This window comes from Cavia porcellus, unplaced genomic scaffold (genome assembly GCF_034190915.1).
Source record: "Cavia porcellus strain 051 isolate PalLab524CR breed Dunkin Hartley unplaced genomic scaffold, mCavPor4.1 scaffold_30, whole genome shotgun sequence".
Lineage (NCBI taxonomy): Eukaryota > Metazoa > Chordata > Mammalia > Rodentia > Caviidae > Cavia > Cavia porcellus.
In genome coordinates, this window is record NW_026947513.1 from 12546732 (window position 1) to 12574074 (window position 27343).

Below are 27343 nucleotides of genomic sequence, written 5' to 3' on the forward strand. Positions count from 1 at the left end.
TTGTATTTTAAAAATGAATAGTATGTCTTCATAATTGAAATAAGAGACTACGTAAACACAAAAGACACAATTTCATTCCTACCTTACCTTATTAAGTTGCATCATACTAAAATTACATTTGTTAATCATTGACATTTCTTTCGATGATTCATTTTAGTCATCAAGAGTGGAAGTTTTGATTGCTCTTGATGATTCTCTTATCGCCTTTCCTGATTATTTTCTAAATTTGATAACAAACATTGCAACATGTCTCAGCCAATTAGGCTTGTCAACTTCCACTGTGGTCCCCAATCAAGTGTGTGACTTTGGAAATGACAGGAGATCCTTATTAAAAGTCATGCTTCTTGGATAGAGATGTGGCAGCTCACATGTGGATGATGGCATAGAAGACAAGCTGCCTTTCTAAAAACAATAAGGGGAAATTAATTTTGGCAGGCAATGCTCTAGACTATTAAGTAAAGACTAAGGGAGAGAAATAAAAGCACCTCCATTATAGCTGATTGGAAATTGAGTTAATCTAAAGCACTGGGGGTGAAGCTATAGCACATGTGCTGCAGCCAGCTGTTTGCTATCACGGAAAACTCAAAAAGGCTCACTACCACTGATCTAAAGGAATGTATTTTTTATGTGCTACAGATAATTCATATACATAAGTTGGAGAAAAAGTAGGAAGAGTTAGTGCCTCAATAGAGCTTTATAAGTTGTTTGTAAATACATCCCAAACAAATGGAAAACACATGCAATGAATTTCAAGCTAGAAACACAAATTAATCTCTGAAAAATATCTACCTGTGAAAGCTTTTCTGCAAATACACTGATACATTGTATGAGATGTAAATCAATTTAGAGAAATGGTGGGAGACAATTCTGGGAAATCTGTGCAGAATAGGTTTTTTTTTTTTTTTTTTTAAATTTCAGTACCGAAGTTCCTAATTATTTTCATGTATCATAAGAAAAAAAGTTTGAATTTGTTTGAAGGGGAAAAGAAAAAAGGGAACGTTAGAATAAAAAGTATTTCTAATCTTACACTTTCTGTTTTTATAAGGTGTTTTCTTATTCAAATAATTTAAGTCAGCTTCAAGCGAAGTATCCCAAAATAGGATGTATTTCCAAAGAATTTGCATTTGCTTATTTAAACCAACTAGATTACCAAGATCATTCATAAAAGCTTGTCAATAGTATGGTTTTAATGGCCCTAAAATATGTCCCTGAGACATGCAGCAAAAGGAATTTAGCATTTTAAAAACCAGAAATTTATTTTCTACTGATGAAAAAATTAAGAGGATCTGCTCAGTTAAAAGTCTCATAGTAGCATATGTGACTATAATAGTTAATCACCTTTACATTTCACCTTTAGGAAAGCATAAAAGAATTCTAGATTTTCGGTGAATACCACTGGCATTTTCTTACAAACCCTCAGCAGATGGCATAAAATCCTCCAGCTGCTGTTCACAAATCAATGAACAAAAAATATCAATATTTCAGTTATCTATCACTGAAATAAAAGTGGCATGTACTATTGGAGAGCTTTGATAGATATATTGGAAGCAACCTGAATAGCCCTAACCTGTATTCTGATCAAAACTACACAGCATTTGGTGTATTAAAATCATTAGCATAAATACATTTGCAGAGGTCAAAGTACCATAAGACATACTGGAGTGCAATCATTTGTTTCTTTTATATAACACTATAAAACACACTATAAAATACATTAAACTTTTCAGATTATTCTCTTCAGATCTGCTGGAATAATGCACATTTATCTCTCTCCCTTCTTTTTTAAACAAAAATGGCCTCGAAAAGATTTTGAATAGGAAGAAAATGTATAACTATTCCCCCAAAAGAAGCATATCCAAATTCATTCACACAAGTACTTCTTGTCTCCTGCTTTAATTTTCATCCCTAGCAATTTCCTTGAAATCATTTAGCTTTTTAGAAGCAGGATAGATTGCCCATTTCATTGGGCTACACCAATAATTGGGAACACATGCTCTTTCATAAAACATTCAAGAACTCACTGTATTTAGCCAACACCTTATAACTCAAAATTCAGCAATGGCATATGTACCTCTAAGTGTCACTTAGGAATTACAGTACAGCACATATTAGGTCCCTTAACACAGTGGGGTAAGGGAGGGTATGGCCTAGGGATGGTGGTAATATTACTAATGTGTCCGTATCTATGACTTTGCTTTATACTTTTAACATGCATTGTGATGTCAATTTAGGTTCTACTTCTCAGTCACCCTAAAGTCTTAGAATGTATTTTAAATATAAGGTTTTGCATAATTGAATTTGATAACTCATGCATAAGCAAGAAGAAATCGAGCTGACAAATGCACACTATTTCTGGAGTGACATAGATGTAGAAAGTTATCCGTTGATCTTTAATGATTTTATCGTGGACATAGAAAAAAATTGTACCTCTGGAAATATAAGCATATACTCAGCACTGCTTGAGAATGTCTGCATGCCCCATCCTGCAACAAGTACATGTATTTCTATCACTTCGCACATTTATATTGATTATTTTGTCCATTCCTCTTCTTGTAATGTTTACTTTTTGCAAAACCTTATCTTTAATACATAAGAAGTAAAAATTGTTCTTTTGAAGGATGAGTCTCAGACCAGGGAAGCCTACTGAGGAACGCCCTACACTAATGGCTGCTTCTCCTTGGTTTCAGATTCAAGGCCTCTTCCAGATGTAGCCTTGACTGGGAAGTGCACTCGTGAGTGTGACGAGTATGGCCACTCAGACTCCTGTTGGATGCCAGTCCGCACTTCTCCGGAGAGGAAGAAGAGCCAGCCCAAACTCTCCACTTTCATGCCTGTTGATGAACGTGGAAGCCAAGAAAAGCTGGCCAATGGCGAGGCTGCCATCATGGGTGACCGCAACAGAAACCTCCTGAACAAAAAGTTGACCTCATCCTATGAGACCTTCAGTGCAGCTAGTTTCAGCAAAAATGAGGAAGCCAACCCTGAGGATATTCCCCTGACAAAAACGGGGGAATATAAGCCATCTCCTGTCAATACTCTCACTAGAAGAGAAGTTTATCTGTAGGCTGTCGAGGAAAAACAGCAATGTTCTTTTCATGTATGAGAAGGAAAATAGGGGCAAAAACCTTATACAGAAAAACCACTTAATCATAAAGAGGGGGCTACCAAAGAGACAAAGCTTTGCCTGCCACTTCTGCCTCCAGATCAGGCATCTAGTGATACTGAAAGCCTGACTGCAGTGTACAATGTAGAATCCATCCTTGTGATTGCATGTCTGACCCTCCTCACGGATCCCTAGCACCTGATCTCTCTTCTCCACCCACCCTCAAGGAAAAAAACAAAAATCAAAAACAAAACAAAACAAAAAGATGGTTGCAAGTTTTTTTCATGGTAACAAGCCTGATTAGCAGAACACAACACACTCTCATTATCACTGCCTAAGCTAAAGCATGATTTTAGTCACTTTGATTTTGTTCAAGTGTCTTCTGGCTGGTTTACAAAAGCAGGACAGGTAAATTATATTGCAGACATACCATCAAAATTATGGTTTATCACTATCAAGGGCAGTCCTTTGAAATGATTAGCTTCCCTCTGAAGTTCCATAAAGGGGGACAATTAAAAAGCATTTTGGAAGATCACAGCTTTAATATTCTAATAAAGACTTAGGGCAAAACAGTACTCAGTAGGGGATTGAAGTCCCAAATTGACATATGTTGTTATTTTCAGGTCAAGAGCATCAACTTTAATTCCATACATCCATGGAATATTCTCATCCAATCTAACATTTTGATTATGCTAATTATTACTTGTATAATTAATTTTTTTCAGAACGGGACCACTATTACCAACAAACTTGAACAATTGTGTCATTATGAGGCCAAAGATCCTATGGCAGATCAGGGAAATCATGAGGTTGATTTGGTCTTGACATGAAAATCCATTAAACTACAAAAAAAAAAAAAAACAAAAAAACAACTAAACTCATGCACATATGGAAACACTAAGACACTAGTTTGTTTTACATGGTCTCTATGCCCAGAACACACATTTATTTTCAAAATGAATATTATTTGAAAGCTCAGAAAAAGACAAAAATCAATGATACATATTCTTGGTAAGATAATAGGCAAATGGGTGAGGTTCAAGCTTAGGTTCACAGCATAGTGTCACAGAAGACAGTACTTTTTAAAAGATTATCATACTTATCAGTAATCAGGTAGAGAAAGATACACTATCTAGTTTTATTACTTTAATCCACTATGATCATCTTCTAATCCCAGCTATGCTTGATGGTTTTTAAAATTACACACTTAAAATTAGAACTTTTCACTGTTCCATCACACTTCCACACAGCACAACTGCATTTCTTGCAAATGCAGCGCAGACTTAGAACTATTTTGAGACTCACAACATCAAAACAAGACAGCAGCCCAAATGAATTTGATTTGAACATTATTTAAGGTGTGTCTGGACTTAAGGTATGTCTTAAATAAATCCAGACTGAACATGAATCAAAATGAGTTCCAGGCAATGATATTCTCAGCGTAAGTACATCTCAAAGTTGAAAAACACAGTTTTTTCAATTGCAATGAGAAGAGACGGGACAAACAGATTTTGAGCCACTTGATCTATATGAATCAATAAATTAAAAATCAAGCTGAATATTCAGAGACAAGTGACAATCTGGTAGAATAAGAGATGACCGGTAAAGAGAGAAAATACTCTCATTTCAGAATGTTTGTAATCTGGTTAAGGAGTGACCTTGACTGCTCCCTAGTGAACTGTAGACATACGTAGCTTTGGATAGATTCATGCTTTGCAGAATTTCTTAGACTACGAGGTGAAGCATACTGGAATATAGGTTGATAATTAATTATATGTCATCAAAATACTTATCTCTGAAAAACACTTTTCTGTTCAGTGGGTACTGTTTTAAGATCATTTCCTTATACTCTTTCTTAAAATGGAATTTTCATTTTGATGGTAGTTTATGTATAATAGGTAGGATAAAAAAGATATGTAATAGAAACAAACATTGGACTAAAATATCAATAATTGAACATGCTTATGTTTGATTATTATTTACACTATGGAAAGATGTAATTCTAGTACTTTGTTAGGAAACTGCATTAAAGCAGTTTTGCCTTGTATAATCTGTAAGTACCTATTAAGACAAATACTTCTAAAGATACTTATGAAATGTATACATATTTTTCTTGCACGTTACAAAGAAATAATTGCATAACACAGATGTTCAACAAAGTTTTTTAGTGTGTTTTTTTTTTTCTTTTATGAGACACTTGAAACCATTAGATAGATCATTTCACTCTATTTTAAAACCCTTCTCTTGTCTGTAAAGCTAATACGGGTCATACTGGACCTTTGGATTAATTGGATCCACATTTCCCAATGATATTTGCACCACATTCAATACAGCCATGACATTGTCATTTAACTCGTGAACCTCTCTTTAGAACTAAAATGGGTGTGAAAGAATAAAATTCAGTGTACTGTAAGTATTCACAGTAATTCTAGTAGAATTAGCTACCATAACATGTTTATTATATACTGAGCTGGCATGACACAGAAATATATTTTGTGTTTGTATGACCTTTATTTTGAATAGTTTAAATCTGGTGCCACTCCACATATAGAGTGCTTTTGGAAAAAAAAAATCAATAAAAAGAAACAAAAAAATAAATACATGAGTGAATGCAAAATAAGCAACTGTGCCTTTTATATACCTGTTGTTATGGTAAAAAAAAAAATGGTTATTTGGTTTGAACAATGAGGGGAAATGGGCTATTCCCAAACTTTTTGATCCTATATATTTATCCATGTTTATTTTCTGAAAATAATAAATAATATATTAAAAATTTGCCTTCTGACAAACTCGGATAATGGACCAGTCTTAAGTATACTGTTCATTCATAAAAAATTAGGATATTAATACGGGCTGCTCAAATGTCACTGGAAGGTGCAACCATTACTTTTATTATAAATGTAATACGAAGAGACTATCAGGAGTGAAATTAGTCCATTTGCAAGATAAAATATTGATTTTGAACTTTTCTTCTTTTGGCTACTCTTTCATTTTAGTTGTACAGTATACAAACTATAGTTATTTTCTGTACACAAGCATTTCAAGTGGACTTTTGCATGCATCATACATTAGGCACATTTATAAATTAACTATAAAAATTTATGTGTATTAAAATGTCTATAGCATCGGTCTAAAATCTGTTGCTCTTTTTATCTCCAAATATCATTTCTGTATGTGTTTTGACTGGCCTGCTGCCTGAGTGTCAGAAAACAAAAGAGGCATTATTTTTATGGGAGGAGGAGCTAAGATGGTACGAAGGATGTCTGCCTGAAAGGCCACCCTGGGAAGCTGTACTGCACAAAGATAAGACACAGCAGACAAGAAGCAACTGCCAAGACTCCAACAGCCATCCTAAACAGTTTTGAGAAATCCAAACACCCAAGCCATTTTAAACGTTTCCTTAAGGAAAAAGATAAATAAATAAAAGTAACGGGGCTGAGCACAAATGTAGTAAAGGTGGTTAGTTGTGACCCAGGCAGAAGCCCAGAAAAAAGAACGTCTGGAGGAGGCATCACTTTTTCAGCTACCTAGGGTTTCCTTTCACAAAACTTTCCCTACATTTTAAAGCACTTGCATTCAATGTGGTACGATCTGTTTGTAATGTTAATCATTGACTATTGTTCTGCTACTTGGATGTTGATAGTGAAGCAGAGAACAATTTATCATCGTTTATTATGAGTCACTATGCACGCAACTATGCTAAACATGGCGAAATGTATTAAACACACGTCCAAATATTTATGAACTCTTTACATAATTTAATTTGCTTTTGTACAGTTTTATGTAAATAAATTGCTTGTCATTTTTGTCTCTGCAAATTAAAATATAACATGGTCAAATGGTTTCACACTTGTAAGTGTACTCTTTTGAATGGTAATTCTGCTCTGATTGGACATGGGGTGAATTGTACCAGTGACTGTACCAGTGTGAAGAAAGATGATTTACTTTCTGCTAATTTACCTGAAAGCAAGGAAGGTAAAGTGGTAGCAATTATTTATCTGGGTACACCTGGCATAAATGACAGACTAATTTAAGCGATAATGGAGTGAAACTTCGATTCTTTGGTTTCAACAAAATAGTCCCCAAATCTTTCAGTCCACAGAGAAATGATTGATGTGTCCTGAAACTTCTCACTTAAGATAAAAATAACTCTAAGAATGCATATGTTACCAATTTATTGTTATTGTTACTATTATTGTTTGCTTGTTTGCTTTTCTGATGCTGGATATCTGGCCCAGCACCTAGTCAAGTACCATGCCACTAAGTTATATCTCCAGCCCAAGAAATATTTCTGTTTAATGTAAATTAAAGACAAATGGGGGAAAAGTTACAGACTTTAAAAAGTTGTATTATGTGAAATTTAGAAAATAAGTTTGAAATATAAAATAGAATGTTTACCTTGATCAAATCACCTTTTTCTTTAGTTGAAACTTCTTCGAGATTTCTATTTGATCATTTATCTTATTTCTATTTAATCATTTATTAGTATTTTTAACTATTGCACTTTATATTTGCTATAAAATTGTACTGACAATGGTTATCTTTTTTATGAAGTTAAATACATGCATCTCTAGTACTTCAGTCATGACCTTTCGTCCAACTCAGTCAGAGAATATTTTCTCTTGATATTACTAGATTAATGGAATTTTTGTTCCACCTCACAACAGTACTACTAAAACTTACCTATTCAAAGCACAAATCCCGTAAAGATTCTTGCCTTAATGCTTCTTTACTGTTAATTCAACCGACCCTCTATATGAAAATAGCAATTTTAGATGAAAATCCATTAAAGTATTTAAAATAACTAAACTCACCCACACACACAAGCGCTCAAACACTAGTTTATTTTATATGCTCTGTAAGTCACAGATATCTTTCTTCTTTTTAAAATTGGATTGTATTTGAAAGTTTAGAAAAAAAATTAACAAGACATATTTTTGATATTATAGTGGACAACTGAGTGAGGTCCAAGTTTATATATTTTAATGTACAATGTGCAAATTAGGTTCTATTCTCTGTCATCCTAGAGTTTTAGAATGTATTTTAAATATGCAAATGACTTCAATGACGTGTATTTTCTTGAATCAGATATATATATACATAAACATATCTTAGGTGGTTTTGATAGGCAGCTTTCCTTCTCCATAAAAGGGATTAGGACTAAGTAGGGTGAGTGAATCAAGTTGTTTATGGTAAAGAAACAACAGGTCCATTTATTGTTGTCTTCTGCTTTTCTAGTGGTGAGAAAAAAATAAGAGACCTAATTTAACAGGATAGTACATAAAATGAAATCAGTATGTATTTTTCCTTTACATTTTTAAAATAAAATTTTTTTAAAAAGTATGCACTTTACCTTGAAATTGTATTTTTAGTTTAAAAAAGTAAAAACAAATTAAAAATCCTCAAATGGGTAAATATAGAGAAACATTTTAGAAAGGAGACAAGCATGATATAGTCCAACAAACCTTGCGCTGCATTGTGTCCAAGGTTTAAATTTGATTTTTCTACAGTCTCTGATATGTTACAAGGTCGTCAATGTAAATTAGAAGGTTGACTTTATAGTCTCTTCTTCCCATAAATGCCTTACATTTTACATCATCTATTATGATTTTAACTGTGTTCTTATAAAATTTAACCTGTAGAAAGTGTTTCATGAATAATGCCTAAAGGTGAATTTTACTCAGTAAATAATTTTCAGATTGATAAAATTTGAATACAATGTTTTACCTGCATTGATATTATTCCTTCTACTGGCTCATGGGCCAATCAAACTATTCTGGTTCAATTTAGTGCAGTGATAAGAAAAGAATCTGCCTACATTTACCTGGCTAAAATGTTCTATATTAATAAGTGAGTATTTGGGTAGTGGATATTAATTATTGGGATGGGCAGATAGTTATCTTCATTTGACACTGCTCAGCGTAACCTGGCAGTAATTGTAACCTTTATGGAATTTGTGACTTCATAAATCTAGAGGCATCATACCCTAGTTTCTTGTTACTGAGTACTTTGCTCTCAAATATCAAGCAGTGAAGTTGTGGTGAACTTTGGGTGATTAGTCTAGTTTTGAGAAATTGATCCCCACAGCTGACAGAAAATTAACTAGTTTCAACAGGCTGATTTCACAAAGAAACAGTATGTGGCATTTTCCTTTCCTCCTTTTCTCTTTGTGTGTCCCATGTTAAAATCTTTTGTCACATTTGAAAAGTTATTGGCTCTGTCTTGTTTCAGAAGCATAAGTAGTTGTCCCAGGAACTGTGGGTGGTGTTAGAAAGAAAAAAAAAACAAACAAACAAAAAGGAACTACAGGTTATTCTCACCTTTGCTTTAGTGAAAATTTACTATCAACTAATTGAGCTCTTAGGGAGAAAAATAAATAGGGACTAAACATCTATTTGTTTATTTTTTTCTTTATTCAGTACTCTAATACTTGTTTATAACTTAATGCAAAAGGGTGATTAATCTAGATAACATAAATTTTCCAAGTTCCAGGGAGTAAGGAAAGGACATGAATGTAAAATATTTAAAGCTAAAGATGTACGCTCTCTTTTAACCCTAAACTTATTTTTTCCTATTGTGTTTCAGTTAAATGTAAATTTTATTTGTTGGTAGACTTTAATATCTGGTCCACACAGGAATAATTTTGTTTACTTATTAAACTTCCTGGGGGAAGATAAAGAGAATGATTACATAGTGCATAATTGGAAAATTTGCCTTCACTATTTTCTGGGGATGGTAAACAAAAACAGTTCATTTGGGATGTTTAATATCATATTTCCATTAAAAATTATCATTATTTAAATGAACTATTATGAGAAAGATCATAAGAAAAATGCGTGAGATCAGCAGACTAATGCTAGATATATCTTAACAATTAGAATAGAATTTGAAAATGGAAAATATTAATGCATTGGACCTTTAAAAAATTTAACAAAGAAATAAGCAAATAAGCAATCAAGAGAGGGAGAGAAAGAGGGAAAGATTATTTTGATAATTGATTTCAGAGTTCATTAAAATAATAAAATCTAGATTTTGCAAAATTAGTACTAAATGATAGGTTCATATCAATTTTTCCTAAGTATGCTTTATACATATTACATGAAACACATTTATTACAGTTTTGTTGATTGTTATAAAATTTGACCACACATTTTAATCTTTTTATAGTACATTTTATGTAAAGGACATGAGAGCAAAAATATATTCAAAAGAACCTAAGAAATAAAGTAGCTTCACTGGATTATTTACATAGACATTTAAGACTTTCTCTACATGGAAATTGATTATTTGAATGTTTTTTGAGAGCCTACAGTACAATAAGGACATTGTTGAATAGCATTTCTTAAACAACAATTTGAGATCCAATAAGAAATAATAGACTGTTAGGCAAACAGTTTTTTGAAAAGAATTTTTAAAATGTAGAATGTATTAATACTATGATCAAGGAAATATTTCAATACATTTGAGATTCAATTCAGTTGAATCATAACTTAATGTTTGGTTTTTAAATTAATATTTATCCACGTATTGTATGGACAACTATATTATTCAGAGTACAATGGTTTAGCTTTTCTACTTTCTTAGAGGTTCCATATTTTATATAGTTGTGTGAAATACCAAATCAGAGAACTCGCTAAGTAGCAAAGTATTAACAATGAGAATGACAGGAGTAGAAAATTTCAGGATATACAAAATCAACAATTTTTTCCTGTAAAGGGAAACTCCTTGGGCTCTACAATGCAAAAGGAAGTTAAAAGATATTATGTATATACTTATACAACAGAAAGAATAGATTTTGTGGGTTTTGTTTTTGTTTTCGGATCACTTAAATATTTAAATATTCTTTTATCTGAAGAGACATCAAAAAGCAGGACTGTACGTGTGCAGTTAATTTTACTCTGTTGGTCCTAGCACACACTACAAACTAATTGACTGACACTGTTTTGAAAATGTCACTACAAATGTTTTTTCTTCTTGCTTTAATATATCCTTGCTTCCTAGATCAGTTGTAGTTTATGACCTTGTAATGTTCATTCATTCATTATTATCATACTTTAATATTAAACTATATGGTTACTCAACTTCCATGGTTATTTCTGAATCTCAAAAGGAAGCTTATGAGAGACACAAGTAGATACAGCAAAAGTCTTCTGGCCATAGGACACGAGCACACATCTTACTGCAAGGATTATCATGTCTTATTCTAGAAATGTCCCTTTGGGCAATCTGATATTTTCCATTGGATCAAAGCTTTAAACTCCTAAATAAATTCCAGAGATAAGTGCTTCTTACAGTAAAAAAAAAAAAAAAAAAAAAAAAAAAAGGTAAAAATTTTCAGAATAAAAGGTACAAATAACTATAATGAATACAATTGCATCTTAGGAGCCAATTAACTTATTTATTTTCCTGCATTCCAAATTGTATACAATGATATATAGTTTGCATTAATAATTTCAAATTGGACATTTTCAAGATGTTTTAAACTTTTGGGTTGTTCAGTGTAACTTAGGAGTAATAAAAGGAAATAATTTTAAGACAGTGGATTTTCTCTTCTAATAATGCCCCCAACAAAGTTGTATTAAAAGTTAATTATTGTTCCATTGAGGATGTTTGATTTTAATTATGCCATATTTGAGCAAGGTGAATAAATTATGCTAAATAACTGAAAAAGTTATTGTCATCTAGCTAATACAAAAGAAATATTCTTCACATAAAACCTGAAGATGAAAACACCTAAAACCTAAATTAAATGTTTATATTTTGACTAAAGTGACAAGCACCATTGCAAAAAACTGGTAACTATTATGAACCTGTAACCCAGCTTTGATGAACATAGGCACTATGGATGAGTCCTTTGGTATGTAAACTAGATTATTTACACATACGTTCTCCTTTCAACTCTCTATGAAGACTCAATTTAGGAATTATTATAGATTTTGACTTAGCTGTAGTCAAGGTTAATTGTTTGTGTTAAACATCTGTAAATGATGTATGGAAAAAACTACCATAAAAATCTATACCTAGCCTAAAAAACAATTAAGACTTATCAACTAAAATAATCTCAACACATAAGACATGAAACAAAATTAATTCTAAATTGGTTGAGATGGATATTTAGTCTATAAATCATTAAAGCATTATAGAAGACAATGACATTATCACCATTTTGGTGACCTTGCCTCAAGTCTTTCTATCAGTTGAAACTGTAAAAAAGAGGGTGATTAGGACAGCTATAACACCCTAATTCAAAGAAACTCAGCTGCCACTGAGCCGTCTTTGTGGAATAATTAAAAATGCACCATGTCATGTCAGTTACTGGGGTGCATACAGAGATGTTTAGCATACTGCTTAAACTGCAGACTCGTTTTTCTGTTTTTTTTCTCTATTTTCATTAGATAAAAGCAAATAGCATAACAGATTATTTACTTTTCTCTCTACTTAGAATTTATATGTCCTTCACAGCCAGTAGTTTGGTATTCTCAGGTGGAAAGGTGCTAGTCATCAGAGAAGCACTCCAATTTGACAATAAATGTAAGCCTGATGATTACAATAACAGAGTCATAGGTGGGAAAATAATCTTCACTCAATTGTAATCAGGCCTGCCTCTCAAGGAATGCCTTCGCCTGTCAGAGACGAAGGTACCAGTTTATACTTTACCTCTTCAAGAATGGAAACAAAATATATAAACAGAAGGATACATTCAGGCTTAATTTTAATCCTTAGATACAGATATAGAAAAGATTACTCAAGATAGAGAAATGGAGCCAAATTTTCAGAAGCCAACTTGGAAATAATATTTGGATTGATTGCTTTCATCATAATAGTTAGAAAACATAGAACTTTATCTCTGCCCCTCTTGTTTTCAACAGCACAGTGGCAAAAAAAAAAATATTTAAATAAGTAAATATTAAAAATGTCTGTGCTAGTCCTACGCTGATTTAATGTTCCCATCACTGCGAAGAACACATTTATTTCACTCAACTGTTGTCAGCTTCTTTCTGGAAAAGACTATCGGTCCCAATTAACTCCAAATGTGTTTTTCAGCTCTAATTTGACTTAACTTTAAACCAATATGAAGTTTTGTTTATAACTGTGTGATGCACAACATAATTTCTAGGCTAAAATTATAATTAGAATGCATATTTCAGAAAGCAGCACCTTCACAAAGATGTCATACCACTTCCCAGTCTTCTCCAATTAGTCAAGATAAACAATTATTTGGAAAAGTTGTCTATTAATATGATCATTTCAGTTCTAGCTTTCATAGAATTCCTACTCATGATCTAATCCAAATGAATAACGATTGGAAACAAAATTTCTGAAAAATGTATCTATACTTGCAATAAAGTTACACATATGCCTTTTTCTTCTGTCTTTGTTAACTTTGTATCTCTCCTCCAAAAAATATCAATTCACAAATTTCCCAAATATATTTAGGTTCTCTCTCTGTCTCTGTCTCTGTCTGTCTGAATCTGTGTCTTTCCTTCTTTATGTCTCTCTCTCTTTCTCTCTCTCTCTCTCTCTCTCTCTCTCTCTCTCTCTCTCTCTCTCTCATATTAGGGATTAAATGAAGAGTCTTCAGTCTGAGCTGCATTCCCAGACTTTTTTTTTTTTTTTTTTTTTGCGAGATTGTCTCTGTAAATCAGCTGGACTTAAATTTATGACTCTCTTGCCTAGCCTGCCAGAGTACTGTGTTTATATGTGTGAGTAGCATACCTGGTTGTTTTTTTTTTTTTTTTTTTCCTTTTTCTTTTAATAGAATTACAATCTAGGAGAGAAGTAGTCTGGGTACCAAAAATGATAGACCTCTACACAACTAGATCTTGATATATCCATAGATGAGAAAAATTACAGTTCTTGAACTAACTTGTTAGGTACCTGCTTTGGCTTCTTGTAGGAGGAATGGACCTCCAGGATTAGGAATGAGGATGAACTCATGGGAGGTAGATTTGATGAGTTTTTCAGTCAAAAACTTAAAAAGAAACTGTGCTTAATGACAAAGACATCTGAGAATAAATGAAGATTTAAAGAATTGAATGAGATTCCAGATGAAGAAATGGTAGAAAAAGAAAAAATATGTGGGAGTGTTTGGAGGGAGAGTAAGGAGATATTAAATGTAACTGGGACAGTGTAAAGAAGAAAATGGACTTCTAAAATGTTGTTTTGTTTCTGAAAATGTTCAAATATTTTATGATGAAAGAGTTGTTTTATTTGATGCTCTCTTCTTCAAGAAACTGTAATATTCTCAGGTTGTATAAAATTTCTGAGTCCATCTGAGCAGAATCCTGAGAAAATTAAATGACTATTTACTGTCCAGTTTTAGTACTTCTAATAACCCTGTTGTAGTTCACTCAAATTGCATTAGCAAGGCTCCACTGACTGAACGTCCTACAAGATGCACAGATTTATTTACTATAGTTCTGGAAACTAGAAATGGGATATCAGGATGCTGGTAGGGTCTGTTTTTGTGAGGGTCTTCTTCCCACTTGTGTACTATTAACTTCTTATATTTTCAAATGACCAGAGGGAATTGAGAGTTTTTGAACTCTGTGTTATAAGGTTACTAATCCTATTCACAAAAGCTTGAATTTTATGAACTAATTGCCACTGCAAATTGCCACTTCATAAGACTTCCACATTGGGAATTAGAACTTTAACAAATGAACTTCAAGTGGACACAAATATTGTCTTTAAAATTCTCCTTACTGACAGGAGTTCCTACATTTTGGGGGGTAACAGAGGCAAGTTTATTCATCTATGTCTCAGCTTCTAGTTTTCTTATTATGACTACTAATAGGTTTTCTTTCAAATATGCATATTCTTTCAAATATCCAAATGGATAAGCAGCTAACCACAATAATCCTTAAATCTACTGTCGCTAGCTGCCGAAGGAGGTTACCCTGATTAGGTTAAATAAGAAGACGTAACCATCGCAAGCACAGGCAACAGAAATTCTAAAGGTTCCATATGTAGTGATCAGGGTTCCTAGGGTACAATGATGAAAACAGATCAGGGGTCTTCAACAGTTTTCTAAGTACTCTTTCTTAATGCTAATTTTTCACATCTATACTATTTATGATTTTTTCAAGATAGCTTCCCCATTCTTGGGCAAAATACCTGTTAGATACAATTTAGCTCACAGTTTGGTTCAGTCTATAGTCAGCTGGCTTCAAAGCAGGAACCTAATGGTGAAAGTGTATGACAGCAAGGTTCCTTTTTGCATAGCTGCTGAGTAGAGAATAGGAGATTAGTACCAGCAACAAATAGGGCAGGAGTTTGTATGGTACCCAAAGCCACATGCCATACCCATCCAGAAACATTCAAAAGTTTGCTCTACTAATCTGCTAGGCATTTCTTAATCCAATGTCATTGCTGGATTCACATTAACATTCACAAAATCAACATCATACTCAAACATATCTCCTTAAACCATACTTAATTTCTAAATAAAGACTACTGGAAGTTCAGAATTCCACAGATAGCCATCTAATTTACAATCATAAATGTAATAACTCCTTCCTCAAAGTCTCAACAGTTCAGACATATTGGCTCCAAAAGATAAAATAGGGTTCATTTTCAGGGGATGTATCTTCTAAAATCATGCTAGAACCTTTTTACTGGGTAGGTCATACTTTGGAGGACATGATGAGACTCAGTGAAACTAGTTAACTGTGACCCTCATAAAAGTGAATATACAGTTATATAAATCCAGCACAGATGACATATGAAAAACCTTCCCATTCCAAAAAAGAGTAAGTGGGAACAGAAATGAAGAAGACCAAAGCAGTATGAAAACCCAGCTGGGATTCAGCTCCACATCCAGTGTCCAGAGCACATGGGGACAAATTGTGAGCTCCAAAGTGCATTCACCCCTATGACTTTACGAGCTATAGCCCAGAAGACCTTTCTATCTTTTTGAATGTCTCCCCTAACAGACTATATCTTTCCTTTCCTGAGTTCCACATTCCTGACATCTGATTCCTGACTTCTTCCTAGGATCACCACTGCAATTTTGGCTTTATTCCTACAATTCTATGCATTAGCCTTTCAGATGCTCATTGAATGAACTCCCGGGATTTTCTTTGTAATCTGGGTAAAAGGCGCCCTTACCTCACAACTATTATACTGTGTACGCCAGTAAAATCAGCATCCATGAATGACATCAAAGTCTGCTACACCAGAAGAATTAGCTATGTTTCCTAAACCCATCGCTATAGCAGCCTCTGAGGGTATGCATAGGTGAATATACTAAAATAAATCCTGGGGAACCATTTCCTTGGCAAGGCATTTTACAAGCAAGGGATTCTGGCACTCTGCTCAAATGAAATTTTGCTATTGTGCACTTGAGTCTGCAATGAATGAGTTCCTTCTGAACTTTGAGATTCCCTCAAGATATTTCTTCTTGTGCCTATACAGAGTACTTGTTACTAGTATCTTTAGCCGTCACACTTCCTTTGGTCCAAGATTTACTCTTGGTACCTTCTGGACCAAAATTTTAATTTTAATTTTTTTCTCCTTTTGTTTAGCCTGATTTTCAGCATAAACTTGAATAAAAGCAGCCAGCAATATCCATTCCACAGTCTGAATGTTGGACTATCCTTACATTCTCTTCATCAGCCAAATTCATCGACTGGCCTTAGACTCTTGAAAGTCTGAAACTTTATCATGGTGTTAACTGGAATCACACATCACATTCTTTTTACTGAATTCTAGACTTTCTCTAGACAACTTAATCAAACCTTTCGAAAGTCCTCACATAAATCAAGTCTAAAAGATTCTTAACTACCCCTACTGAGGTACAATGATAGTAATAAGCCCCTGGTTGTAATTTTTAATGTTATCTCTCTTGTTGCTGGACACAGTACTCAAAAATCATAACTCAAAGGGAAAGGTTTAACTTAGTTTCTGCTTTGAGTGGATTCAGGACACAGTCAACTGGCGGCCAGTAAGATACAGCATGGAAGTGTGTGGTAGAGCAAAGCAGCTTAGTTCATCACAGTTAGGAGGAGGACCCAGGAATAGTGCAGAGAGAAATTGGGGAACGATCATATGAGGCCATTTCTGTATGACCCACCAAGCCACACCCAGGAGCACACTCTGCAAATCGGAGAAGTGTTTCTTTGTCAAGTGAAGTTGAAGTTGCATTTTCTGTCAGTCTTGTGGAAAAGAAGCAAATTCAAGAGATTGTGAGCATGCATAAAAATTTAGACTACAGAATCATTCATCTGTGGTTTCAGACATAATTCCTACAAATATTCTTTAACACGAAATTATACATTGCCATTGAGATTAAGATGAATCAATTGATACAATTTAAATATTTACATATAATGATTTATTCTATCTAACACTTTCTTGATATTTTACTTTTTTCATATGCAACAAAAAGGCTCACTCAGTATTTTAAAAGGCATGAACAATGAACAGAAGACATTCAGAGTAATTTGAAAACCCCTTTTCTTTTTGTATACTACTTACATAGGCTAATGAGATTTCCAAAGTAGATGTGGTGTAAGGAGACAGTTTGTTCATATTTTTGTGTCTTATTTATATAGTGAAAGTTTCTGAGTGATAATAGGAACATGTATGATACATTGACATGTAAGGGTCTGATTTAAAACTATTCAGTGAAAAATATGGCAAGAATAATCTGAATATTTCTGTTACTTTTTATCGTATTAATTACTTTCCCACTTTTTAAAAACAAGGGTTTTATTTAATAAAGAGAATCTAAATGCAATGATCTAGTAAAAATTTCATCAGTAGAGACCATTAAATGATAAGGCTTTGGGAAAATAATGCCAAATCTTGATAAGATGTTGAGGGGCTAAACAGATAGCCCTGCTCGAAAAGCAGGTAAAGATACTACATAGCTATCTTGTTTTCCAATTTTCTTGTTTATTAAGTTTTAAGTGAACTAAAGAAATACTTTGACTTAGAGCGCCCAGCTAGAAGAACGTGTATGTGATATGTTCTATATGTTTCTTGTTCTGAACACAGAGGCAAATACTGAATCTCTCAGGACAATGAATGACTAGAAAGAAGACAGTTTTGAACAACATTTTAAACTGATGGACGGGGTTATCTGGCCAATGTCCAAGGACAAAAGTTAAGTCCAGAGGTTTAACTGCTCCAGGGAAAAATTAACAACTGGCTTCCCGTGCTATGCTCAAGAAGTTTGTGGCTATTTTAAACTACGAAAATAGCATAGGGTTTTACTCCAAAACTGGCTTTCTGGTGCAGGGCAGACTAAATTTGAAGAAATCTAGGGCAGTATCCATCATATTTGATAAGGCTTACTCAGTAGTCATTCTGGAAAGGAGCTAATTATTGAAGACTGAGCCACAGAGCAACTACTGAAGAAGATAACTTCAGGATTTTCAGTCTTACCTGATCTCAGTGACTGTGGGAGAGACAATCATGAGAGACATCCGTGAAAAAGATGCAATCTATGTATTTTACCACCTTACATGTTTAAATTAGGCCAGAAGGGCACAGGGCTCTGGCCTCCATGGGGAGAAGCCAGGCCCATACTGTGTAGCTTTCAGAGGAAAGGGATTCTCAAAGGGCTGGTTTTCTTGCACTCCCATTACACTGCCTACATCCAAGGCAGAAACCAGTGGTTTGGCTGGTTTCCCAGTTTAAGAACTTTAGCAAAGACAGTCGGTCCTCAATTTGGAAGTTTGCCACAACCTGGGGTGTGTGGACAGATGGGCCTCTGAAGAGTGACCTCATGAACCTTTAGACCATAAACCTAGGCAGAGATTTTGACTCATTTATTCTTTCACTTGTATTGCAGGTATTTTGAGCATTTTTCCATTTTTTTCTTTTTAGTTTTCATCTTATTATTTTTCTAATTTTGCTTTCCTTACATTACTTTTCTTTCTTTCATGATGTTTTCTTCCTTTTATGATGTTTGACATTCAGATATGTAAGACATACAGAATCCCAAAAGTCACAATCAGCAGTGAACTTCTCCATGACACACCAAGGTCAAAATTTCAGAAGTGAAACACGAGGGCAAATTCTTACATGATGTTATGAAAAGCAAAAATTCGCTTATAAAGGTAAACCCATTAGAATTACAGCTGATTTATCAATGCAAATAAAAAGTATCAGAGGATGTAGAGGAAAGTGTCTCAAACCCTAAAAGGAATCAACTGATCTAGAATGATATATCCTGAAAACTATCTTTCAAGATTGATGTAGAAATAAGAATTTTCTAACACCAACTACCTCTTTTGAAATTTATAACCACCAAACCATCACTACAGAAATTCTCAAGGTTATCCTAGAAAGACACAATGAAGACAAAATACCAAAATGTGTAACAGAGTGAATATGCCAGGCAGAAAAAGTATTTAAAGAGAAGCAAGAAAAAGAGGAAAGAGCAAATGAAAAATAATGCTATTACAAGAATACATCAGTTGCTATCAGTGTGAGCCTCGTGTGAAAGGTCTCAATTCCATAGGCTAAAGACACAGAATGGCAGATTCAATCAATAATTAAGATGCAGTGGTATGTTGCATAAATGAAACACACAATCCATTGTGAAATCCATAGACTAATACTTAAAGGATTAAAAAACAATATTCCATGCAATTGTAACCTGAAAACAAGCAGGACTAAGTATCCTAACTTCAGACAATATGGACTTCAAGACAAAATTGGTCACAAGAGGGAAAATTGTCATACTGACTAAGAGAGCAATTCAACAGGAAGAGACATCAATAGTAAACATAAATACATGAAACACCAGTGCACTCGACTTCCTAAAACAAACCTACTGGATTTAAAAGATCAGATAAACCTCAGTACAATTAAAGGAGGGGGAAAATTATCTGTCCCCTTTCACAAAAAGACAGATCAACTAGACAAAAAATCAATAAAGAAATATCAGAATTGAACCAAACCTTTGAACAAATGAACTTATTAGACATCTGCAGGGCTCCATTCCTCAACACAATACACATTCTCCTTTGCAACATGTGAGCATTAACTAAAATTGATCATGTACTAGCCTGGAAATATGCTTATATAAATGCAAAATAATCTACATTGACCCAACATCTTATCAGATCGTAGTGCTACTAAACTAGAAATCACTAGCAAAGGAGACCACAGAAACTGCAAATGCACAGAAAACAAACAATACAATACTGTATTAAACAGTGAGATACAAAAAAGTCAAGGAATAAATGAGACACTTCCTAGAATCAAATGATAAGGCCAGCACAACATACCAGAACCTACAAGATATGATAATAAACAGTTCTAAGAAGAAAATCTATTTCTATGTGTTCCCACATCAGAAAAGGTAAGCCAGTGTAAATAAAGAACAAGCCAAATCCAGAGCTAATAAAAGGATGGAAATTTTAAATATCAGAGCATAAATTAATGAAAGACAATCTAAATGGAAATATAAAAATCAATAAATTGAAGAATATGTTCTTGGAAAGAATAAATAAAAGATACAATGATTTAACCAGTCTAATAAAAAAAAGGAAAGAAAATATTTAACCAGTACAATTACAAATGAAAAGGGTTAATTACAACAGACACTACCCAAAATCAAAAGATTATTAGTAAATCCTTTGAAAGCCTATACTCTAGTACTTTGAAGAATTCAGAAGAATACATTCTGAAATACATATGAATTACCAAAACTGAGTCAGAAAGACATAAGAATCTTAATCCAATAAAAGGTAAAAAAAAAAAAAAAGAAGCAGTAAAAAAAAAAATAGTCAAATAAGAAGACTCCAAGATTCCACAGAATCAGTATTAAATTATATGAAAACTTCAGTGAAGAGCTAATGATAATACTTCTCAAATTCTTTGTGAAGTTGCAAGAGAAGGAATTCTCAAAGTCATTTCTGGCTACTGTTACTCTAATTTCAACACCAGACCAAAAGCTAGCCAAAAAAGAGAAACCTCAACTAGATACTGGCAAATTAAATGGAAAGACATCAAAGACATAACACACTGTGACGAAGTAGACTTATCCCAAGGAATACAAGAAGGAGTCAACATACACATATAGTAAAAATAATATATATCAATGTTGTTTTAATTTGCATCTGGTGAAGGACCAATGACCAACATTCAATCTTGATAGAAAATGTGAAGAAAATAATTGTAGAAGGATCATATTTAAATCTGACAAAAGATTATGCCATTGTGACAAACATTTCCAACATCATATTAAATGGTGAAACTGAAAGTTTACCTTTTAAAATCAGAGACAAGACAAAGATGCTCACTGTCATCAATCCTGTTCAATTGCAGAACAATCAGGCAGGACAAGTAAATAAAAGGGGTATGCACAGGAAAGGAAGTTATCACTGTTCACAGGTGATGTGATTCTCTACATAAAATACTCAGTGAATACCATCAAAAGACTCCTAGAATTAGTAGCCAATTTCAGTAGTACAGTATAATACAAAATCAGTATGCAAAAATCTGCAGTGTTTCTTTACAGCAATAATGAATTCACTGAGAATGAAATTAAGAAAAGTATACCATTCACAATAACATTAAGAAAAATTAAATAATAATTAACCTAACCAAGCTAACAAAACAGCCTTGCAATTAAAAATACACAAGCCTGTAAAAAGAAATTGAAAAGGATATCTGAAAATGAAAATCTAGACGTTTCTGATTAAACAGAAAAATACTGTCAAAATTGTCATACTCCCAATAGTCCTATACAGATTTAATTAAATTAAATTCCAATCAACATAGTGTTCCACAGAGAATAAGAAAAAAATCCTAAAATTCGTGTGAAATTAGAAGAAACCCAGAAGAGCAAAATCAGCTCTGAGCAGGAAGAACAAAGCAAGAGTCATTACAATGGTGTACTTTAAACAATATTACAAAGCAACAGTAATAAAAACAGCCTGGCACTATCATAAAAATTGACATGTGAGTTAGTTGAACAGAATGGAGGAGGCAGAAATAAACCCAAGCACTTTATCTATCTGATATTTGACAAAGGGATCAAAATATACACTGGAGGAAAGATCAACTCTTTAACAAATAGTGCTGGGAAAACTAGCTATTCACATACAGAAGGTTGAATCTAGACTCATGTCTCTGACCATGCACTAAGCTACAACTAAAATGGATCAAAGATCTAAATGTTAAAATAGAAAGAAATCTGCTGGAAGTTAAAATAGGTAAAGCTGTTGAAGACATAGAGACAAAAAGAACTTTCTGAGCATAACTTCATTACATAGGAAACAAGACTCAGTAAATGGGATTCCAATTAAATTTTAAAAAGTTTCTGTACATCACACAACCAAAAGAGTGAAGAGACAATTTAGAGTATGGGAAAGTTCTTTTTGAATCTATTTTTTGGCCAGAAGATAACTACCTAAAAAAAAAAAAAAAAAAAAAAAAAAAAAAAAAAAAAAAGGCACTTAAAATTAAACCCCTCAAATAAAAGATCCAATCAAAAAATGAGACAAAGTGTTTTTGACTCTTGTCAAAAGAAGTGAATAATGATAATAAACACATGAAAAATGCACAACACATCTGGCCATTAGCGAATTGCAAATTGAAAAACAATGAGTTTCTAGCTTACTCTGGAGAGAATGGCTAACACCAATACATGCAGTCATGAGAAGTGGAGTTGGGAATTACCAGTCTGCATTGTTGCTGGGAAAGGAAACTAGTGTGATCGTTATAAAAAGTGCTATGGTGGTTCCGTGGAAAAATAAAAATGAATATTCCATTAGGCCCAGCCTTTTTTTCTAGGTAATTTCAAAGGAGTTTAAAAAAAAAAAACATTATTTACAGTGATGAATATCCTTGTATACAGCAGCACAATTCATACTAGGTAATCCTTGTAAGTGGCCTCTGTGTCCAGGCACAGAGGGATGGATAGAGTGTGATATTTATACACAAAGAATTATTACTCTGCAATAAATAAGATAAACATGAGTTATTTGCAGAAATACAGATACACCTTGAGATCATAATATTTACTGAAGTAAAATCAGACACACATACTTCAATATTGTATGTGTTTTCTTATAGAGGAAACCAAAAACGTAATTAAAAAAAACAAAATAAAAGATAATAAGAAGTAGGCAAATAAATCTTTTACAAAAGATAAGAGGTCCAAGAGATGGGGGTAGAGGGTAAGATGGAAAGGGAAGGGGATGCAAAAACTCCAGAATTACATACATTTACCACTCCCCGTGAAGGATGTAATCATTTTGTACAGCAAACATGTATTGATGTCAACAAAAATTGAGGAATAAATTTTCATTGCAATTTGTGTATAGCTTCTTTGTTGTTTGACACTTTTGGCTCTAACATCAGACTTCCTTTTTCAGGTTTTTTTTTTTTTTCATTTTTAAAGCATTCAGCAGATATGTACGTTTATAGTGATGATCCATTTGGCACTAGATCTCTTTGCTTGATTCAATGATACATAGTTTCCAAATTAGTGTAAATTAGTATAAGTGTGAATGCACCCACATGACTTAATGTATACCTGTAACTATTGAAAAATCCACTTAATTTTCAAAATAATGCTATGAGAATGATCGTAATGTAAGTTTCAGGTGAAGAAACCAAAACACTGGCCGGTTCATGATTCAAAGCCATGATTTTTGTCCTCAAGGTAAATACCGGAATGCACTCTACTCTACCCCCACATTATAAACAAAATCATTCTCCCTGCCCAACAGACAAATGTTTCCTCTCCTGGTACACAATTTCCCAGAAGCGACATAGACTTTCTAAATCTCTGAATAGCTGTATTTTTGAAAAACCGTTTCCTATAAATCAGAGACGCATCCTTACCTTTCATAACCTGTAACACTTCAGAAGACAGGAGCGAAAGACTTCAGAGGCTGTCCTAGATGAATACGGGACAGAGCTCTGTGGAATTACATCTTAACAGGAACATAAATAATTCTGAAGAGTCTGAGAATACACTTTTTGGCCCACTTAAGACTACTGGCATTCTGTGAAGTTCAGCTTCCAAGTCTGTTTGTATATAATTGATACAGCTCAAACTTCAAAGTTAGGATTGCTACAAATTCAAGATATAGTGCTTGCAGCAAAGTAAATAAATTAATAAAATAAATAAATAGATACACCAAAACAGGACACACACACACATACACACACACACACACGCACACATGCACACACGCACTTACACACAAATGCAAGTCAATCAATGTGAACATTTACATTTAGAACTCTGTGTGCTATTTGGTGACCTTAAGTATGAACAAATCTGAAGGTTGTTTAAAGTACTTAAGAGATTGTTGTGCTCTTCCAAGAGTGTTATAGTCTCATTCTTTCTGTATGTTGTGCGGAGGGGCTCTGGGATTACTTCTAAAGGATGACCTAAGTCTGAGGTGAAGAACTGACTTCATAATTCAGAAATTGAGTGCAAGTTGATAACAGATAACTTAATGTACCAACTGTTCATTAGTTTGAAGAAGAAAAGTGTAATTTTTATTTTGTATTTCCAAAAATGGATTCAGTTACCCTTTAAGATCAATGAAAGAAACAGACTGCCTAGTCCCCAAACACTCTAATGCACAAATTAAACACATATATCAACTCAAATTCTTCCCATTTCCTGGTTGCTTTTTGAGTTATCACACGTGGTTTTCTCTGTATTCATCCTTCTACAATTTTTGTATGTTGATTTTGTATACTGGATCTTTCCTATATTTTTTATTAGTTCTAATAGTTTTTGATGCATATTACCTCCCAATAGCAACAATCTGAAACTTCATTTTCCAATTGGGTTCCTTTCATTTTTAATATTTTTTTATCTGAATTTTCATGGCTAGAAGTGTCAACACTACATTGAATAAAACTGGATAAAGTGGGCACCCTTGTATTTTTTTCACAGATCTTAGGAAGCTCTCAGCTTTTCTCCAATCACTATAATGTTTTTCATTGGCTCATTTTGTAAAACTTTTATTAGGTTGAGTTATGCTTGTATTATGCCTATTTGTTTGATATTTTTATCAGTGATGGGTATTGAACTTAGCCAAATCATTTTCTTCACGAATAGAGATTATCATATGTTTTCTGAACTTCATTCTGCAATGCTGCATATTACATTTATTATTTTTCATATGATGAACAATCCTGCTATTTCAGAGATGAATCCATCTTGATTATGGTGAGTGATCTTTTAATGTGCTGTTGGATTTAGTTTGGTAGCATTTTGTTGATAATTTTTGCATCTATATTCATTAAGAATATTTTACTGTATTGTTTGATATTGGAGTAATGATGATCTATTGGTCAAATTCATATTCTTTGAACAAAATAGCTTATATAAAGAAAAATCTCTTTTTTGGTTAATAGTTTAGAAGCTTCAGTCCATGATTAGTTGGATACATTATTTTTTACAAAAATTACTTGGTAACCAAAACTAATCACCTAATGGCCAAAGTACAAAATATAGATACTAGAAGACATAGCAGCATATGATAGTCCTCTTGGAAAGCAAGTCCACAATTAAATAAATCCACCTTGTAAATCCAACTTCTCAATGTTTCTGCCATTTTTTTTTCAGTAATGCTATATGGCTGAGAAATGAGGCCTGCAACACATGGCCATTGAGAAACCTTTCAGATCCAACTGTAGCATCCAACATCATCAAAGTGTTCAGAAGAGTTTCTTCCTCTTCATTTTTTCTGAGGGTGATATTTTAAGATTTGATACAAGTTCATTTAATGTCTGGTAAGCCATTGGGTCCTGAGCTTTCATTTGATGGGAAAATTTTATTATTATTGCTTCAAACTTGTCAGTTGTTGGGGCTGGTGATTTAGCTCCATGGCATAAGCACCTGCCTGGCAAGTGTGAGGTCATGAGTTTGATCCCTGGTACTGCAAAAAAAAATAATAATAATAATAAATAAATAAATAAATAAATAAATAAGTAAAATAAAACAACTTGTCAGTTACTGTTATTGTTATATTTAGGTTTTCTAGTTTTCAGTTTTCTGGTGATTCAGTCTTGTAAAACTGTATGTATACAAGAATTTAATTTGTGCCTTCTGTCATGTTGCCAAACTTATTGACCTACAGTTATTTTAAAAAACACCTATTCCATCTTCTACCAGATTTAGAGTTTCCATTTCAATTCTTAGTTTGTTGATTTATTTTGGTTTTAGTTTAGTGCACAGTGAGCTACATGGTTCTAGGTTTAAGTTTTGGTATGTTAAAAGCCATTTTTCCAGCACCATGTATTAAAGAGGTTATCTTTCTTACAGAGAAGGTGTTTGATCCCTTGGTAGAAGATATGGTGGCTGAAGATATGGTGCTTGGAGTTGTTTCTGTATCTTTTAATCTGTTCCACTGATCCTCAGGTCTGGTTTTGCCATGCTGTTTTTATTACAGTAGCTTTCTGTTATAATTTCAAGTCAAGGACTATAATGACCCCTACAAAGGCTTCATTGCCCAGAATTGCTCTTGTCATTCTACATCTGAGGCGATCATTATGGAAATCAGTGTGGAGATTCCTCAGAAAACTAAAACTAGAATTTTCATTTTACCCAGCTATTCTACTCTTTGATAGCTTCCTAGAACCATTAAAAGCAGCATATACCACAGCAACACATGCACACTCATGTTTACAGCAGCACAAGTTATAATAGCTAAATATTGGAAATAGCTCAGATGTCCATCAGTGGATGAATGGATAAAGGAGATGTGATATTTTTATGCAATGTGTTACTAATTCACTAGGAAGAAGGATAAACTGAAATCATTTACAGGTAAACGGATGCACCTTGAAGTTATACTCTTAAGAGAAATAAATCAGATACCTGAGTTTGAATATTGCATTGTTTGTCTAACGTGAGAAACTAAAAATATAAATAAGGATCAAAATGTGTAATAGGTATTGTGAAATAGTAAGAAAATATTCAAATGTGAAGGGAACAAGGGGAAGTAGAGGGGGAAGGTAGTAAGTGAAAAGAAAAAATAGGAGATTAAATGAAAAATTGGAAACAAAGCTGTGAATAGAAGGAAAAATTGAAAGCAAAACTATAGAAATAGAAATTGAAGAGGTAGAGGAAAATAGAGAAAAGGAGAATCAAGATATATTACATAAAGGTACACAGTCCCTTTGATAAATATAATTATTATGTATACTTATAATGTACTTACAGAAAACACTTTTTAAAACACATGCACACAATTTCTTTAAGGGAATATATAAAATTCTTGCAATAATACACACATTGATTGGTTC

General features: G+C 33.3%; 1 protein-coding gene across 7 annotated transcripts in view; it reads left to right on the top strand.

Moving 5' to 3' along the window:
• The window catches only part of Pcdh7 (protocadherin 7), a 380883-nt gene extending 373931 nt beyond the window's left edge, over positions 1–6952 (top strand). For 4 of the 7 annotated variants that reach the window (XM_063240463.1, XM_063240464.1, XM_003467414.5 and 1 more), the window contains one exon: positions 2688–6952. In XM_063240463.1, coding sequence (XP_063096533.1) covers positions 2688–3064 — 377 coding nt within the window. In that variant the 3' untranslated portion in view covers positions 3065–6952. The remainder of the gene's footprint in view (positions 1–2687) is intronic. The other 3 variants (XM_013149986.3, XM_013149985.3, XM_063240466.1) reach the window with 2 other exon arrangements.
• The last annotated feature ends 20391 nt before the right edge of the window (positions 6953–27343 follow it).